At 40.1% G+C, this 19220-nt stretch overlaps 1 protein-coding gene across 2 annotated transcripts in view; it reads left to right on the top strand.

Annotated features, from left to right (window-relative positions):
- The window catches only part of si:rp71-79p20.2 (zinc finger protein 704), a 36900-nt gene that overhangs the window by 6001 nt on the left and 11679 nt on the right, over positions 1 to 19220 (top strand). For both annotated transcript variants that reach the window (XM_026367729.1, XM_026367730.1), the window contains exons 3-4: positions 16069 to 16169; positions 17104 to 17342. In XM_026367729.1, coding sequence (XP_026223514.1) covers positions 16069 to 16169; positions 17104 to 17342 — 340 coding nt within the window. The remainder of the gene's footprint in view (positions 1 to 16068; positions 16170 to 17103; positions 17343 to 19220) is intronic.

Here is a 19220-nt window from a genome sequence, read left to right as displayed (position 1 = left end):
AAAGTGGAACACCTAGGACTGTGGATACAACCATAATCAAAGCAGACTTTGTTTGCCAGTTTCACACCACCCTCACTCGTTTCTATTTCTGTATTTCACATGACAAGTGTTCTTAGGTGTGTTGCCTACTTTTGTCACCACTGTTTCTCTTCTCATGCTGATTGATTAAGCTGAACAGCCATCAGATTTGTCTCTCACACTGATGGGAACCACCTCTAATTCAGTATGTCGAATTGACTGAAAAGCCGCCAGCTGGGGTCTGACTAGTGTTATTGGTGCGGGACATATCGTTGAGTCCCCATTATAAGTAGCATAATTACTCCAATCTACCTGTCACTGAGCATTTGTGGTTCTGTCATTAAACTTGTTTTAACTTGTGGCCTGCATTATGAGTGTCTCTACTCGTCCACACTTGTTGTTTTTGAATGTGCTCCGTAAATTTGAGTTCACTTTACTTGTCAATATAAACCATATTTGCTTTGAATGTAACATACCACTATCATTATTAGTTGTTAAATTACTTATGACTTTGATGCAGCAGTTTCATTCTTCACAGACAGTTTTCTTATTTCCAGACCACAGGAGGTTAAGGCTCTTCACACAGGCCGAGGTGAAAGGTTGTCTTCAGTGAATGGAGTCATGCAGGGGGTGGGGCCCCGCTCGTGTTATATCAGGACACAAGCAGGCATCTGGCATGTCCGCAAGTTCATCCTCAGGATCTGGGTTATGTGCTGCACAGACAATTTATGACCGCAAAAGATTGCAGGGGACAGTTCACCACCTCACACAGCAGACTTATCTGTGACTTTGAGGTGTATGGAGGAGTGAAGGATGAGTAGCCGAGAAAAAAAAATGCATTTAATCAGTATTTTTAGGGTGCAGCTTGGTGGCTGGCTCTGAATCATTCATTCTTTAACACTAATGAGAGCCTCTGGAAGAAGCGCTTGCTAATGAGTGAAATATGTGTACTGTGTGTGTGTGTGTGTGTGTGTGTGTGTGTGTGTGTGTGTGTGTGTGTGTGTGTGTGTGTGTGTGCGCACATCTCTTTCTGTGGTTGTGCAGACAATTTCATTTTCATACCATTGTGGGGACTTTTTGAACAACTTCAAAGGTCTGTTCGAGAGAATTAGTTTTGGCTTAAGGTAAGAGGCTAGTGAAGGCTTTATGTGAATAAGTGTCCTGACAAAGATAAAAGAAGATGAGACATTAATCATCTCATGTAGTGAAGGAGAGAGGCTAAATCAATTTCATAAGTGCAGAGGAGAGTAGCAGGCATGAAGGAATGTTTTTTTTAGCAAACTTCCTGTCTAAATTGTTACATAGACCACGTTACAAGTCGTTTCATTATACGTTTATTATAGCTTCCATTATACTCAGAGGTTTACGTTATACTGTACATCTGTCTCTTGTTGCTCAGCGCTGGCATTGCTGCAGTAAAATGCTTTATCGCTTGCTCACCCACACTAATAGTTAACCGTCTCTTCTTCTCGTCAGTCAGTCTTTGTACTACCAAGCTCTTCATACCAGAAGCAGCTGCTCTGTGGCTTTTCCTCTTGTCAAACCAGCCTCTCACACCTTCTCATCGTATTCATTATATCTCTTCAACTCTTTCTTTATTTTTCATACAAATATTATCGCTGTCTTCAGATTATTCCCTTTCTATCAAAGAGTCATGACTCATAAAAGTGCCTAAGATTATGTTAGAGTGAGGTCAGAGTTTACCTTAATGGTGGTGCTTCCTCAGTAGTGATGGTATACTGTATATTTTTTTGGTCCTAACTTTGATACCACAGTATACAAAATAAAAGTAATTACACCATCATTGCAACATATTTTGCTGAAATGTTGAAACCTTTTCTGTTTTGTTGTAAAATGTTCATACTTCTCTTTTTATGTTTTTTGGATTCCATACATCCCATTTTCCATTTTCCCTTGGTCTTTTGCTCTGTGCCCCTTTGTTTGAAGAATTTCTAGCTAAGTCCTCCTCAAATCCAGAAGACATGAAGCTTAACTAAACCTGGTCTTCCAGGTTCCAATTTGTTACACGTAGTCTTTCTTGTTAGCACATTTTCAGCACTGATGTAATACTGTTTAATTAGCACTACTTTTCAATTGCTATGTCCATTCATAGGGTAGAAAATGATACCGTACTCATCAATGGAATGTTAACAATGTTACCATTGGCTGGAAAATGGCACATTCACAGACACGACTCTCTCATGCCAAGGGTTGATTTTGGTTAGATGTATTTTTCTACACTGTTAAGCATGTTCAAAGTTTAAAAGTCACAGAAGTTGATTAGATAATCTAAATAGCAATAATGCTAATCTTGCAGGTTTTATTACTTCTCTCTGTGGCAAATTAATCAGAACACTTTAGGAAAGTTTTCTGATTGTACTGTGCAATGCTCCACTGAATTCAAATTGGCTTCAAAAACCAGATCCATAGAAGCGGAGGATAAGCCATTTAAAGTCTGGACTAACAGTTTTTGAAATGTTCTATAAGCTTTTAGTTTCATGGGTTTTGCCTTCTCCTGCTCTCATTCACTGCATTTATAAATATCCTCACATACAATCTCTCTCTCTCTCACAAACACTCACACACTCACACACACAAACACACACCACACACAGTGTCTTGCGCAACTCTATCATAAGTCATCCAAGTTTGCTGATGACAAGCAATGAAATGCAGTCCAGGCTGCAAACAGAGAGAGGTCTGAGAAACGCCTACCATTTTGTACTTTGCAGAGCTGAATAGCTCACATCTGTTTTAAAGTCAGTACTTTTCTTTAGTATTAGTGCTCATTGTTGTAGTTAAAGAGGCTGCCATTTATTTTTCAAAAAAACATTTTAGTTTTCTTTCTCTGTACTTTAATCCTTTATTTTTAATGGGGCTGCTTTTTCCAGCAACATTTAGCATGTTTAAGTGTTTTATATGTTTATAATTCAGCAGGTAATAATCTCCATTTCTACCATTTCCCTTTCAGTCCCCATAGCTATGTCAGCAACCCGTGAAACATCACAGTTACCTTTACCTTACTCTGGGTGGACTCGTTTGCAATTAAAGGATTATCGATAGACTTGTCCTTTAGTTTAATTGTGGAAGACAGCTGTACTAATCTTCCAGCATTTCAGTAGATGTTTTTGTCGACATGGTTAAGTAATGCGGGCATTGAGTTTTTAAAATGCTTGAGCTTACAAGAGACCAGGCAACTGCAAAAAAACCTTAAAGTGCTGATTAGGTTGAATAGATTGAATAGTTGTTAATAACATTGTTATAATGTATGTCAAAGATTCAGCTTGTTTAAACTATTTTAAGCTGCAGGCCACACCCAGGCTGCTCCAAGGGGCTGCTCTTAGAGACCCCTGTTCATTGCTATGCTCTGTGTGTGTGTGGTTGTGTGCTTGTTTGTGTGTTTGTGTGTGTATGCATGTGTGTGTAGACATGCATGTCTTTGTGGAGCAGAACAATAGAGCTTTGTGGGCTGACAAGCAGTCAAGCACATCTATACTGTAGGTAAGCAGGTTACTTGGTTTTCCTTTTTTCTCACCTATACTGTCATTCTTTGGCCATAGTGAGGTATTGAGGCAGTCAAGTCAGTCAAAACTGCTTTTATCACTGTTTTCTCACATCTTGGATATTGCATCACGTATTTTCTATGCTCTACTGGGCCGGTCAGTACACTGTTGCTTATCTTAAAGTACTCCTATTGTACATGGCTACTTTTTGCTTTAAATGCACAACATTTGTTTATTCACAGCTTGGGATCTGTGGTATCCATCCTGTGACTATGAAGTTGCCCCTAAAGATAAATATCCCATTTTTCCTAGTTTAAGTCGAGTAAAGAGTAGATGAATATATGAAATTTTAATGTCTGAAGTAATAATTTCCACAGTGATAATTGTGTTTAATCAGAATTAAGGCAGCATCATTTATTTCATTGTTATTAGTATTAAAACATATAGATTAGATTAATCTAGTGTGTGTTGTTGTAAATAGATATTTTTTAGAGATAAATTTATTTATTTATGAATTTGTGCTGAGTAGTCTCTTTAAACCGGCGCAGACACACACCCAAGGACTCCTGTGACTGCTGCCAAGATAATGTGGAGATTTCCGGCCTTGGGGAGAGGTAGAAAGTATTCCTGCTTACAGCACTGACATGAAACTGGACAAAGCAGTGAGTGTGTGAAGCTGTTAAGTCAGGTCCAGAGCAGTTCACTGCCCAAATAACCTCAACAATTCCAGGCATTGGACGACTGTGAGATTTTCACAAACTGGCAATTCTCTCTGATTGGCCCATTTCCACTCACACTTTTACCCAGACACACAAATGTTCACATTTTGTCTTGCTGATTTACAATAGGCAATGGTTTAGTCCCTTCAAGCATGGCATATTATAAAGTTTCACTTGTTTGGGATTCATGTAGAAGACAAGGTTGATGTCAAGTCTCTTGTCTAACAGCTTAGCTTTTTCTCGTTCCTGTCCGATCTGCCCCAATCCGGTTTGGACCAAAAATCAACACCATGGTCACAGTATATATACTAAGTTGTGTTTACAGTGTGTTTTCTTCACCATAATTACACCATGTGGAAAACAGTGAGGGCAGGAGTGACACAGACAAACACAGAGCGAAAAGGAGAGGAAGGGAGGGGCATAGGGAACCTAAATGCTAATACCAGTAAGTGTAAAATCTGTGACAGCCGTCTCCTTCAAATTGCATACAGCTGGTGTAACATCAAGATATTAGGGTTCACTATCTGTTGGAAGAATCAATTTGCTGCCAATTTCACTGATTTATCCAGCCGTATGTATAAAGTCAACCAATAAAAACTGAGAACTTAATTTGCTATTATCTTCATATCAGTTCATCACTTTATGCTCTGCTTCCTGTCAGTCATGTGGTGTCAAGAAGATGATAAACATGTTGTCTTGATATATTTTATTTTGTGTGTTTTTGTCTTTCAAGAAGAAGTAACCATAAAAAGATTTGGCATGTATTGCACAATAAAACAAGGTTTCTTGTGGATTACCTGCATCTTAAAAAGTCTTAAATTTGATTTGTTAAAATTGCAGGACCACTGAGTAAATGAACTATAACCAAGTGACTGCAAGATTGTTGTTTAAAACACTCAGATTAAAACAAATAATGAGGTAAAATGGAAGAATTAAGGGCATTTCTGTACTGAGGAGTAGAGGGGATCAAGGATTGGTGCCTCACTGTGATTTTTCTTAATGGGTGGTTCATGTTTGCTCCCTTATGTTTGCCCAGATTTATTAGAGATGTAGAGGCACTAACGAAGACTCAATATGTCAAGTATGTGCATACTTGATCTATCTGCAGCCTTTGAAACAGTTTGATCCTCTTTCTAATTTGGGCATCACTGGTCCAGCTCTGATCTGTGTTAAGTCCTACTTGTCACATACCTTCAAGGTATCTTGGCATGGGGACGTTTCTAACTCTTACTGCCTCTCCACTGGTGTGCTGCAGGGCTCAGTTCTTGGTCCTCTTCTCTTTTCCATCTATACTACATCCCTAGGTGTTATTATCCAGTTTCATGGCTTTACCTGTCATTGCTACGCACGACACATGGCTCTTTCAGTCCTTTCCATCAGATGACACTGTCTCACTATGCATCTCTGCACTCCTCGCCGACATTGCTACTTGGATGGGAGAGAGGCATCTTTAACTAAACCTTTCCAATACAGAAGTTCTTGTCTTACTGGCTGGATCAGCATCAACAAAAGGTCTACAGTGATTGTCCCAACTAAGTCTTCAAGAAATCTGGGGGTGATCAATGATGTTCAACTGAGCTCTTTACTGACCACATCTTCTCTGTCTCAAGGACATGCAGATTTGCCCATTACAACATCAGAAAGATCAGACCCATTCAGACTATACAACACAACTTATTGTGCGGGCTTTGGTCGTATCTCGTCTAGGCTACTGCAATGTCTTACTGGCTACCAGCAAGGACTGTCAAACCGCTCCATATGATCCGAAATGCAGCAGCATCTCATTTGTGATCGGCCAAAAAGGTCATGGTCATGTTATCACTTTTCAGATCTCTGCATTAGCTTCCATTAGCTACCCGCATCAGGTTTGAAGCCCTGACCCTTGTCTACAAAGAGGTCAACTGAACAGCACCAGCCTACCTGAACTCCCTTATCCACGTCTACAGTCCCTCCTGCCCACTGTGCTCTGCCAGCGAACAACGTCTTATGGTTCCCTCACCTCACTTCAAAAGATCCCAGGCAAAACTTTTCAGCCCAGTGATTCCACAATGGTGGAACGACCTACCCACCTCTGCACGGTCAGCTGCCTCACTTGCTGAAAACAGAACTCTTCCGAATTATTCTTCACACTTAAATCTTTTTCTGCACAATCTTGCATATATACCCCATGAAACTGAAACGGCTCTCCCTAGAGCTCTTAACTCCAAATAAGTAAATGTAAATGTTACACTGTAACTCCCATACACTCTGCACAGATGTCCCTGCCCCTTGTCACAAGTATTTGGGTATTTTTCCCCATGTGAGGAAGCATCAGACTCAGACAATCTTTCGCTGTTTGGTGCCTCTACATCTGTAATAGGCTGAAAGAGAAATCTCAAAGGTCCCTCTTTCCACTTATTCAATTGGTTCTCATCAGCATACTGAGTATGCTCAGTGGACATAGAATTGTAGATACGTGAACACTGATGTGTGCCCATACACAAATAATTGTTACTTTTTTATATTCCCAAGTCGGCAATTCAATATTTTGCAACAGTGAGTATATTGAATGTTTTTTTTATGTTGGCTGGGTTTGCCTATGTGTCTGAAATTGAAGAGGGTGTGAGAGGCCAAACTGTTCAATATAAAAATACAAGGCATGACTTTCCCTGGGCCAGGACTGCAAGCTGCTTTTGGCAGACTCTGGTAAAAATGGTATAAACAAGCAGCCATTTAAGAGTCAGGGTTTTTAATTTCCTCTCTGAAATCTCACGGAGGAGCAATTCTCTGTCTCTTCACAGCTGTCTGTAGGTAGATGTTTTATCATCATCATCTCTCTAGTGCTTCCATGATGTGGTCTTATTGCCTCCATTCATCTTATTAACTATCCCACTGCTGGCATTGCTGGGTTATAGAGGGGCCATTTTACTTTCCTTACTCCGTATAGCGTCACTACTTTCTCCTGCAAGATGTTGAAACTTGAATGGCAATTGTTGCCAGAATGTCACTCCACAAGAACACTTAAATCACCCACAATCACAATGTATATTTATACAAAAGAGGATTTGATTCTGCTAGTGAAGTTAAACCTGTATTTTAATAATATGCATTAATATATCTGTTAAATATATCTGATAAACATTTACAAATGACTTCACCACTGTCCTATGTGGTGTACATTGACTTTATGATAGGTGATAATATATGTTGTTATATTATATATCATATATTATATTTCAAAGAATGTGTTCTGACATCAGTTTTTGCTCATAGCTTGTGATGATACAGCTCAGACATCAGATCTTAGCTTTATTCTCACAGTCAGTTCTACTCTGTCATATCTAAAAATCAAAGTATTTATGTGGTTGTACCCATTTTTATCCTTTTTTGTTATTACTGTGCTGCATATTTCTTGGTACTGGTGGAGGCAGATAATTGTGACATGCAGGCTTTGAGCATTTGAAGGGCATATTTTTGTCCTTGTTTAGTTGTTTTCCTTCAAATTATTTCATCATTATTTATTTCTGTTTCCAACAGCATCAAAGCCTTTGAAGAGTGCCTGCTTCTCACTCACCATCTCTATCACAGACACTCTCACAAAAAATATAAAAGTAAACAAAACATTGCTTTCTTGGGATTGGAGTTACTTCTGGCACTGCATGTCTAGGTGGGAGGAGTTTTAACTCCATAGGCCTCACCACACTGTAGACCTCAAAAGTCCTCATCCTTGCTTCCACTAACAGCTTTTCCCCCGCTTTAAGCATTTCTTTTTTCTAGTTCTAGCTCCCTCGCTTTCTCCCTCTAGAAAAAGATTCTGATCAGTTTATTTTTCTGGCAGAAGTCTTTGTCTGTCTGATGCTGCCCTGCAGTTATTTGACTCTATGGGAGTAAGCAGAGTAAAGTGGGGATTGGAAAAGCATTGGTTTGCTTTTGCAAAACACAGGAAACCAAGTGAAGGCCTGCTCTGGCTTGTGATGGCAGTAGGGCAAATTTCAAGAGCAGGCTAGAGAGGGAGTGGGACGTCAAGAATGAGGAACAAAATATGAGGATGAGTCCTGCACATGGAGAACTGACCGCTTTGTTTAGGGCCCTCCACTATTTTAATCTGTTATAAATTGCAAGACATGGTTCCTTCTATTTACTTTGGTTCCTGTCTTCTCTTGCTTCTCTCTACTTGCATGTTTTACTTCTGAATTATATATTTAGGTATGTGTTGTGACATCATCTGTATATTTTCTTCTGTTTTCTTATTAAAGTCCGATGGAAACGGGCTTAGTTGGTGACATGTTCAGCGAACTAATCTTACTTTATTTTTTCTGGTTTCCCTCAACTTCCACAGACCAAAGTAACATATCAGTTTGATATGATATGATTGATATGTAAGCTGCAGAGGTGATATGTTTTATGATTCTACAGGATTAAAATCTCAGTCTGTCACAGCGTGAGTGGGTTAGATTATTAGATACATAAAAATGAACGGATGTCTGATAGGAATAAAAGGTTTTCCAGGAAGAATGTAAAACATCCAGTTACTTAGCTGACTTCTCTGGTTCACTGCATCAACTCATGACTCCAATGAAAAATGACATGTGTTTTGATAAGGAAGCAGTGTTTTCAGGCAGAAGAGCCTATGTTGTTTGGTAATCTCAGTAGAAGAGGGTGAAAGTACTTAGGCCACTACTTAGGAGAGACTGCCCTGCATTCCCATAGCAACAATATTGTTATCAAGGAGGACTGACAGTATTTGCAAGGGAAGTTGCTATAGCTACACGATAATCTTATTGTATTATTGACAGTGGGGTAATAACAGAGTTTTTAGTTTTTTGTCAAACTAAGCAGCAAGTGCTCCATGTGTAGACCAATTGTAATTGTCTTTCACACAATGTTGTTTTTAATAGTGTTAGAGGTACAAATAACAGTATTAGGATTTATATCATAAAGTGGGCTATTAGCAGTAAGCAGAACTGTAATTTCTTTATTGGATAAAACTAGGAGTCATTGCGTGGTATATATCTGTTTTTAGATTAGATAGTTTAGACAGTGACTGTGTTTGCCAGCACTGCACTGACCTGTGTAGAGCTCACATTGCAAACACAACGACCAAAAGTTTCCCCATGTCTAGCCGTTTCCACAAGATGTGGGCATGGCATGCAAGTCATGAGGTGCGTCATGATCTACTCTGGTCAGCCAGTTAATTACTTGTGCTGTGTCAACATTTTCTCAATGTAAAATGTGCGTAACAAGCATTGCTCCGATCTTGGGATTACTTAATGCAGACTGACCCCTTTTCACTGATCTTTGACCTTTGATCTGCTGTTAAAGTAGAATAGTGTATGTGTACATTATTTTGTCTGTGTAGTTTATAACTTATATATAGAGCAGACATGGGGAGTTACGCACCATAGAGGGAATCATGCTGTTTGCACTGTGTCCATCCTGTATTTTTTTTGCCAAAACAAAGCTATCTGTTGTCTGTACTTCTCCCCAAGGCTACAGATTGCATTTGAGGATCAAGAGCGAAAGAGAGGGCTTTTTGTCCCAGGACTGAATAGCCATTACATTCACAGCCCACATTAAAGAGACACGACTCCTGCCTAACAGCCTCTACCTCTCAAGGGGGTTTAGACCCTGTGGATATGTGCAACGACTATGTATTGACTGCACAATAATGGCCGATTACTGAACATATGATACTGATGTTTACCCATGTTTATATATTTACATTATGTATGCAGTATGATGCAAATAATGGCTGAAATACAAAACAGGAAAAATGGAAAGTGGCAGCAGTCAAGACAGAGGCATCAAATCAGAGCTGTAAACATGGTGGGTGTAAGCCTGTGTTGGGTCAGTGGGCTAGACTGTTTACTGCCAATCATGACCATCTGCCTGCAAAGTGAGCAAGGAAGTGAAATGGATAGAGAGGGATGTTACATAATACATTGTATTCTAGGCAGGATGAAGGGGGATGGCCTAATTGCAGGATGGAGAGCAGTGGGTGTACTATTAATATTGGGTATGGATATAGCAGCTGTCACGACTGCACAGCAAACAAAAGAGCCTCTAGCTTGGTCAGTTTGGATACCTTCATTAGGCAGCATATACCATTTCAATTACCTTGTACCATTCCTTCTGCTCCATACAGGCACTGACAAGTAGCAAAACTTGATGTATGATTTTTATATGCTTTTACATGCACACTGGCTCTTTCTACATAAATATTGTGCAGTCTCATTTCCCTTTGGAGCCAGTAAGAATCCTGCAAGCTTTGAAACGAAAAAAAGGCAAAAAGAAAGAGAGATGCATATCAGAACATGTGACAGAAGAATGTATGGTTAACAATGCTCTTGTGGGTCTGTGGTTCCTGTCGCTTTCTCTGTCAACCTCCCTCACATTCTCTACCTCTGAGTCTGTCTGAGTGCCTGAGTGATGTGAACATATGTTTTAGAGATGAGTTAATAAAAAGCTTTGCCTAAGGAAAAGTCTGTCTCATGTCTGGAAATATTACCTCTATTTTTAGTGTACATATCTCTACTGCTGTGTGCATTTGCATTTGTTTGTGTTTAAGAGAGATAAAGAGAGACACTGAAAGAGACAGAAACTAATGTGAAAACACACTGAGTGTGTGTTGAATATCAAGACTGTGCTGTGTGGTGTTTTAAAGTTGGTTGTTTATGTGCATTTTATGACTCTTTTACTGTCAAGGACAAACACTATCTTCAGGCCAATCTAGGGTGCACATAACTGCTTTGGTACACACACATATACATACAGTACATACAGAAACACACAAATACATCCCAGTGCACGATGTCATTTTGATCATATTTGGATGATAATGTAAGTACCACTGGTTGCAAACCAGAGATTATTGTTGGCAACGTACAATCCCAGTGAAATCAAGACCAACCAGGGCAATGTATGTAGCTCCCTTCTCCCTTAATAATTGGTATGGTTTGTAGACAGTAGACGAATTACTAAATCTACAACTACTCAATCATGAAAAAGTGAGTTAAGATATTTCTTTCTTCATATGATCGGTATAACCAAGTAAAGGACCACCACATAACCTTTCTGCCTGTGATGGGTGTTGAGTGTTGCAAGAAATATTATATGGATTAGATAAACCGCCCACCCACCACCAAAAAACAAAAACAAAAAACAAAACAGCATTGCCTACCATATTAAACTCCACACAGCTTTGAATCTTCCTGATACATTAACGGATAAGCTGTGTGGTCAGCCAGCTCAAAACAATGTTGTCTACTGATACTGCCAAACTTTCCACTCTGTCTTCCTCTTTTCTCTTGACCTTCTAAAACTAGCTAGTTTCTTCCAAGCTGTCTGTGCAACACACAGTTTTTGTTCCCTGGTAAAACAAGATAGCCCTCTAGTGTGATACCCAGCGCTAAAATGATAAACCACCCAAAATCCATTCACTGACAATGAAACAATGACCTGTATATTTTGTATATGTATTTATTTTGCTCTGTCACCAACAGTGTACGTTGTGTGTAAAGTGATGTCACGTGTGGCATGCATATGCAGAAAGGTAGTTTGATTTAATTAGAAAAATGGAGATTAAAACATGCCATAGGAGTCAGTACATTGCTGATAAAAGTAAAGTTTTTAGCTATGTGTTTCTTGTCTCTTTGTGTGTGTGTGTTTGTGTGCACACCCGTGTGTGTGATTAGGTTTTGTGACAGTTGGCCTGGGTCTTACTTGCACTATAAACCAGGCAGATCCCGGGGATTTCTGGTGGGCTGATAAGTAGAGCAGAGGTGCTGTGTTAAATATAGAGGGACAGCCCTGTCATCTCCCCAACAACAGCGGAGCGCTGGGGTGGGGCTGGTACGTTGGGGAGGCCAAACAGCCACATGGTAGCATCATATCACCATTGGCTAAATCAAAGTCCAAGTTTCCTCTTAGTTTGAAAATCTACTGTGTTGGAAAGTTTCTTCCAAGCGTATTCATGCAAATCAACTCACAAAATTACTTAGTTGGGGCTAAACTCAAATGTAAGTTACTGCACTGTAGATGCAGTAAGGTCTACAGAGCTTATCCTTTAATTGCACATAATACACAGATACACACTCTTGGGTAAACGTTACTTTCCCCTTTTCTACACTCCAAGCTTGTTGTTGCTACTTGTCTTGGCTCAAATTGGTAGTCTCTCTCTCTCTCTCTCTACTCTCTGTATGTGCCTGGGCTTGGTTTGTTGACTTTAGCTGGCCCATGTGTTGTGCAGCTGCCAAAGGGGAGGGTTCTTGGCCGAGCCAAGGCCAATACATGTTGAGAGAGGAAGGAGGTAAGAGGGTGGGTGTGAGAGAGTAAGTGTATTTTGTTTGTGCATGCATTTAAGAGTGCCAGCTGCCTCAACCAAAGGCACTCACAAATGCTTGTTTTTCTACAGTTGCGAGGGCATTCGTCAACATAATACATTCTAAACCCTAACTTTAAGCTAAATATAATCTTAACCTTAAAAAAACAACAACTACTACTAAGGTTTAACTTAGAAACAGCCCCACAAAGTCGTAGAGACTGGCCAAAATGTCCTGACAGTGGTGATACTGAACAAATATTGCCCACACATCCATGGAAACACACTTGTGTGTGCACACACAAACACACACATATATACATATACTGTATGCAGGTATAGTAACTGGGCTTTAGACTTGTCCATTGATGCGTAGTACCTGTCTCATAAAACGCATTTGACAGTAACAGGGTAGCTCAATGCTGTTAACACCTCGATCACCACACAGTTCCACATGTTTATCTGCATTTGTGGTGAAGGACTGTTGTGTTTATCATGTCATCATCATTCAATTTACTGTATGTCATAAATATACCATGGTTAGGCTGAAAGGATCTTGTAAACATCCAGATTTGGGTCGTCAAGAACCAAAAACCCTAACCCCACCCTCAAACACGCATAAACATACATATACCATACACACATACACACAAGCAAGCTTTGTTGACAGTGGTCTCTTTTCTCAAAGCACCTCTTCCTGGGCACTAAATACTGTCATCCCCAAATTAACTCGGTCCAAACAAAACCTCTTAGAAGACGATTCAGGCAGATTTACTGTTGTGTCGGTGCAGTCTCTCCCCTATTCTTAGCATGTCTAATAGCTCTACATCACAGTCAGAGGAGGATTGATAAAGAGACCAGTAGACCGTGTCATTTACAGTAGGCCTACCTGCAGGCTCTGATGTTTTCATCTGAGTAGGCAGTGGACAGCGATGGCAGTGCTGTTATCTGTGAAAACTGGTTTTGTGATGGCTGAATGTGGCGGCCATCTGCTTCTAGCTGTGTAAATATTAATATCAAAGTAATTCTGATAGCAACAGTAGATTAGCTTCCCCGCTGCCAGTAAGACTTACAGTCAATCATAGAGTGGCCCTGTTAGAAACAGTGTCCCAAACATGCCACTAGTGTTTTATATTGATTAACACATGCACACATATTAAACACTGGCACCAGATGTGATGAAACTGCTGTGAAGTATCATGGTTCTGCCGGGAAACAGAAGAAGGAAAAAGCTCAATGTCAGGAAATCTGGGAGGGCTGGGAAGGGGAGTATTAATACGGTCTGTGTTGGTATCTGGCATCGTGTGTGTGTGTGTGTGTGTGTGTGTGTGTGTCTGTGTGTGACTGGCGAGGGAGAGAAAGTAAGAAGGATATCAAAGTTTAAATTAGCTCTGAAATAAACTAATAGGTCATTTGCACTTCCAGTTTTTGTTTGGTTTCTAATCTGTCTCACTGAAACATGCACAGACACACACTCACACACACACACACACCAAAAACAGACTGCATTACTGTCTAAGTGCAATGCAATTAGTTTACCACTTTTCTGCACAGTATGTAGGCAAAGGTGAGCTTAACCAGGACTCAGATATTGTAACTGGAAAAACTGAAAGGGCAGATTCTTTACCTCCAGAGTCAAACCAACAACGCATTGGCAACAAAATGAACAAAAACAAATGACAGAGGGACATAAATCAATAGTATGTCCCCGAATGGCCCTGTTTAGTGCCAAAAACAAGGCTAATGATTCAACAGGACACAGCTAATCTTGTTATCTTTTTATGTCTCATCCAACTGTGCGTGTGTGCATGAGTAACAGTATATTGCGCAGATGTGTGTTACCCGCCTCTCTTCTGTGTACGTCTTCTGTTTTAGCTGTGGTGTGAATATTATTCTTTGCGTAGTGTGATTCTCTTCATGTTGGTATTTTATAATTATACACAACTGTTTTGCCAACTCCCCGCATTGTAGTCAAAGCTCACAAACATACCCACACAGACAAACACACTTAGGCCATGTTTTGAGATGTTAAAGTGTAAAACCAGCATATTTTGTTTGAACATCACTGTTCGGTATGCGACCGATGCCGTTGTATCTGGTGCATTCCTCTGCAATTTGTTTGCGCCACATCCAACACATTCTCATCAGCGTGGGAGCTGAGATACTTTCTGAACTTTTTTCTATGTCCATAAAATGTTTTTATGGACACAGAAGTCTAATCACTTCTCAAAGAATGTGTGTGCACAGACACACGTATGCTTGCTGATTTACAGCATACTTTTGTACATGTTTGTGGACTCAGGAGTGAAGTTTTTGCGATGAGTGTGTGTGTGTGTGTGCGCTGAGTCTCACAGTGGATCTCTGCCAGGGCTTAGGGCTTGGCTGAGAGAACGCTTCAAACCAGTTTACTCTGGTTGTGTAGTGGAGAAGTCTGGGGGCGGGACGAGGACCTCTTAAAGCTGCAGACCAAGCCTGTCTTTGCCTCTGTCTGAGCATCAGTGTGTGTCTGCTTTGTGTCAGTACATCTGTCGTTGTGTGTTTGTGTGTGTGTGTGTTTTCAGATGTCAACATTTTACAGTATTTGGATATTAGATACAGTACGCAGTTGATGGATGCTGAACGCATTGCATAGGCCTTGAAAACACATGCTGGATTTTACATGAGAATTGAAATCCGCTTGTGTGTGAAAGTGCACACAAGTGTGTGGGTGTTCTTGGCCCTGCCTTGAATAATTTTCCCTGTATTGCTTTCAAGGACAGAAAGAACAGGGGTGAGGAGTGCAAAATAGAATAGATTGAGAGGATATAAGTGTATTGAAACAGAGACATTTGTGCTACATTGAAGGGTGACACATTATTACTGCAGTGTTGGTCACATTTTTATTAGAACACCAGATGCCTAAGCACACTCTTAGGGCTCACTTTGCATGTGAATGTGTTTTTTTTATGAATGCGTAGCTGTGTGTATGTGTATGGTGCCAGTTCAAGTGGGCAGTATAAATAAGGTTTGAAATGAGGGTGGACTGCTCAGCATGGGGTGCACTGAGCAGGAAGGGAGGAACAAGCATCTCTCCCCCTCTCTCTCTGTCGAGGTTTCAAAAGCAGAAACACACCATCAAACCCTTTCAGTCTAGAGCTTTCCTTTACATCCTCATGTACACACATGTAAATACTTACAGACAGGCGTTGGCCAATGTTTATTGTATATTTAATGAGATATCTCTCTGTGTTCTGGCTACTTATTTTTAATGGATTTGTTTGCCCCACCTTTCAAAGTTCTTCTAACATCAGTGTTGATATTTTTGGGGCTACAGAGATTTTGCCCCAGGGACATGACCAGGTCTTTTCTTCCAAAATAACTTTCCATTACTCTGATAAACCGTCAAAACAACCAACTGTTGTACAGATATTGGCTGACGTTTCTTGAGATCCTTCTGGGTCCTCTTGCATTCGAGGTGAAGCAGGGACATGCACATCTCAGAATTTCTTTCCTGTGTGGCTGATCAACAGTTTATTTTTGTGTTTTGCAGGAAGCCCTCAGGTCATGCTGATAAGGAGGTGATGGCTGCAACTGTGCTGACATCACTGTCCACATCCCCTTTGGTGCTGTACCCTTCTTCTGCACCCACAGGTAACATCACTGCCTCTTGAGTTACGTAACACTTGTGTATTTACCCAAGCCCAGCACTTATTGCCACCTTTTTACCCTTGACCATATCGCCACACCTCGTTTTGCTGTTTCCAGTATTGCTGTCACCATACCAACCTCAACAGACAATCAAAGTCCTGTCAGCTTTTTTATTTATTTTTATTCATTTTTTACCTCAGCATTAAACAAAGGCACCTGTAATGCTCTCAGTGCGGCATGTAGCAGTTCAGATTCATAGTGGCATTATCCCTGGAGTTCAAATCCATATAATAGAAAAAAATATCGAGCAGTGTTTTCAGCTTTTACTAGATCTTGTCAGAGGATGCTGTGGGTTTGGGAGGAGCTTTGCTTGATGATAGGCTTAATAGACACAAAATGTTACAGAGAGGAGATGCTGGCTGATTGTTTTGCTTTATCACAGTTTCAGAAAATGTCTGTGTGTGCAATTTGAGAGTGTGTCAATGCACCCCCTCTCTTAACACCACTCACTCCATGCCTCCCCAAACACTCCTTTATTGTTTTTTATGTTTAAACATAATAATGTGTTTTTTAAAAGAGTTGCATGGCTTGACAATAAAAGATTTGTGACAGTATTATGTTTCTTGTGCCTGTTATCTATACTATTTCAATATTAAAATGTGAATTCTGCACCTTATTATTTATATTAACTATTAGATATTAGTTTTTGGTTGTTATAATTGTATCCTTAACACACCCAATATTAAGCATTGGTCTATGTTTATGTTGCGTGACTATGAAGTCCTGTAAATTAAGTATTACTAGACTAGTCAAAAGGCCATAGAAAAGTTTGTGTGGCAAGATTTGAGAAAGCTTGTAGTATCTTGTCCAGGAGAATATTGTTGGCTCAAATATGTCAAATATGACACATCCTCTTTGTGTATTCTTTCAAATGCAGTTCCAGAGCCAGCCAACAGGGCTTGGAAAGAGGTGCTGTCTGCTAGCTACAGCAGTTCAACTAGTGGCAACTGGAGCTGGGATGCCAGCGACCAATCGGTGCCCTCCACACCGTCCCCTCCTCTCTCGAATGATAACAACAAGAACTTCCTCCTCTCATCCCACGGTGATGATGTCAATGAGGATATTACAGAAAGCACGCATTTCATGTTTGAGGACCCCATACCTAGGAAGCGAAAGGTAAAGATGGGGGGTCTGATAAAACATTTCTGCCACATCAGTCAATACATTTTGTTATGTAAATAGCATAGTTGTATGTATTTTCATGCGAATGGGAGGCTTCTGCCAAATTTCTGCTTGTAATGTTTAATTGAAAGCTAATTTTATCATATTTGTTCTTAGTCAGAAGCTCCAGTTACATTAATTTAGTAATGTTTCAACTTTATGTTTTAATGTTTCATCTTTTTCATTGTATTTTTTCAAAATGTCTTTATTCAGTGCTTGTAAAGCAGTGTAATACTGTATATGTGTGTCATCACAGCATGTGTAATGTATTTTTAAGATTAGCATATTCAGTTGAGCTAATGACAGCAGAGTCATAAAGGAGGTGATATGATTAATGTCAGCATTTCTAGATGTGGAATAAATGAGCTTTCCAAGTATGTTTCATAGTTATGGCTAAAGAACCTATTCTGACTTATGAGCAGATGGATTTTTATTATGAAACATCTGCAGAACTTTCATTAGTTCAATGACAAAGCACAGCAAAGGATCAGCTTAGTGATCTTATTGCTCAGAATCACACACACATATAGGGCCAACTGTATATAGTGACATATTCACTCAAATTCAAAAGTTGACTTTCACTGTCTCAGTACAGTTTCTTGACTCCACTTGTTGCTTGACACAGCCATGGTTACCACAGCATTCCCAGATGCTGTCGTATCCACTTTTAATTTAAATTAAAGACTTCAGGGCCACAGTTGTAGAAAAACAACTGTGATGCACTTATTATTTCTTTAATTTAGCAGCAGGGGGAGACCTTGGCAAACAGACCAGAAACATTCTAAAAATGTAAACACCATGTAGTTTAACAGCCCCTGAGCCCGTCTCTTTCTACTTGTGTTGATGATGGATTATTTTCTCTCACAACTCTTGCTCTCATTTTTCTTTTTGCTGCAGAAGCAGACTAGAATGTAGGAAAGGGATTTCACTGTCAGGAAGCTTTCCGTTGCCCTTTCAGCCTTTACAAGGGGAGAGGTGGGACTGTTTAGTGACGACAAGAAAGCAGGTGGGGGAAGAGATGAACAACAGTAGGTAGCAAAAGGTTCAAAGGATGAATTCAAATCAGTATGGTCAGATGGAGGAGAGTAGAATTGATGCTCAAGGTAGTGGCAGGAGGAATAATGGACGTCAGCGTTTCCTCCAGCCATACAATGACAGGAGGAGGGAGGAACACTCAGACACTGTACATTATGTGGGAGTTCTTACCTCCCAGGAGTGGGGCAGCAGCAAAATAATTTTTTGCTGCTGAATATATGAAAGCATAAAGACTCCAGGGAGGATGCTGCCAGAGACCTATGCCATTTCGCAGACAAGCAGACAGGAAATGAAATAGGACGATGGTGGGAGGAATGTAGACACACGTTATGTGGAAAAGGGCTAAAACGTGAGCTAACTTGCTCACTAGATCTATGTTGTAATATAGCTGACGCCAATCCCAGAGGTCTAAACCTTCTATGAACAGCTGCCCCTTTGATTGTAGGCTGTTTGATTTTGTGCAGGCTGTTTGTTAAGAGGATTATTAAACATGGCAATCACCAGTCTTACTGTAACAGCGTTAAGTTGCAAGAAAAACGCTTAGGGAATTAAGTGATTTGTGATTGTTTGTGGGATTAAAGACTAGCTTTACTGTGTAATTTTTATTAGGACAGTGGGTTTAAATGGCACCGTAGGGGACATGCACATAGACTGCACAAAGTGAGTGATAATCAGTTGGAAATACAAGGGGAGCAGAGAGATTGGAGATTCAGGACAGTGTTAGTAAAGCAATGGTAAAAAAGCAGTTCCACTCTCACTTATCCTCTGCCCAGCTCCCTTCCTCCCTTTTTACTTGGC

Source organism: Anabas testudineus, chromosome 7, assembly GCF_900324465.2.
Source record: "Anabas testudineus chromosome 7, fAnaTes1.2, whole genome shotgun sequence".
NCBI classification, from domain to species: domain Eukaryota; kingdom Metazoa; phylum Chordata; class Actinopteri; order Anabantiformes; family Anabantidae; genus Anabas; species Anabas testudineus.
The sequence above is the reverse complement of the archived record's forward strand: the minus strand, read 5'-3'. Positions and strand labels throughout refer to the sequence as shown.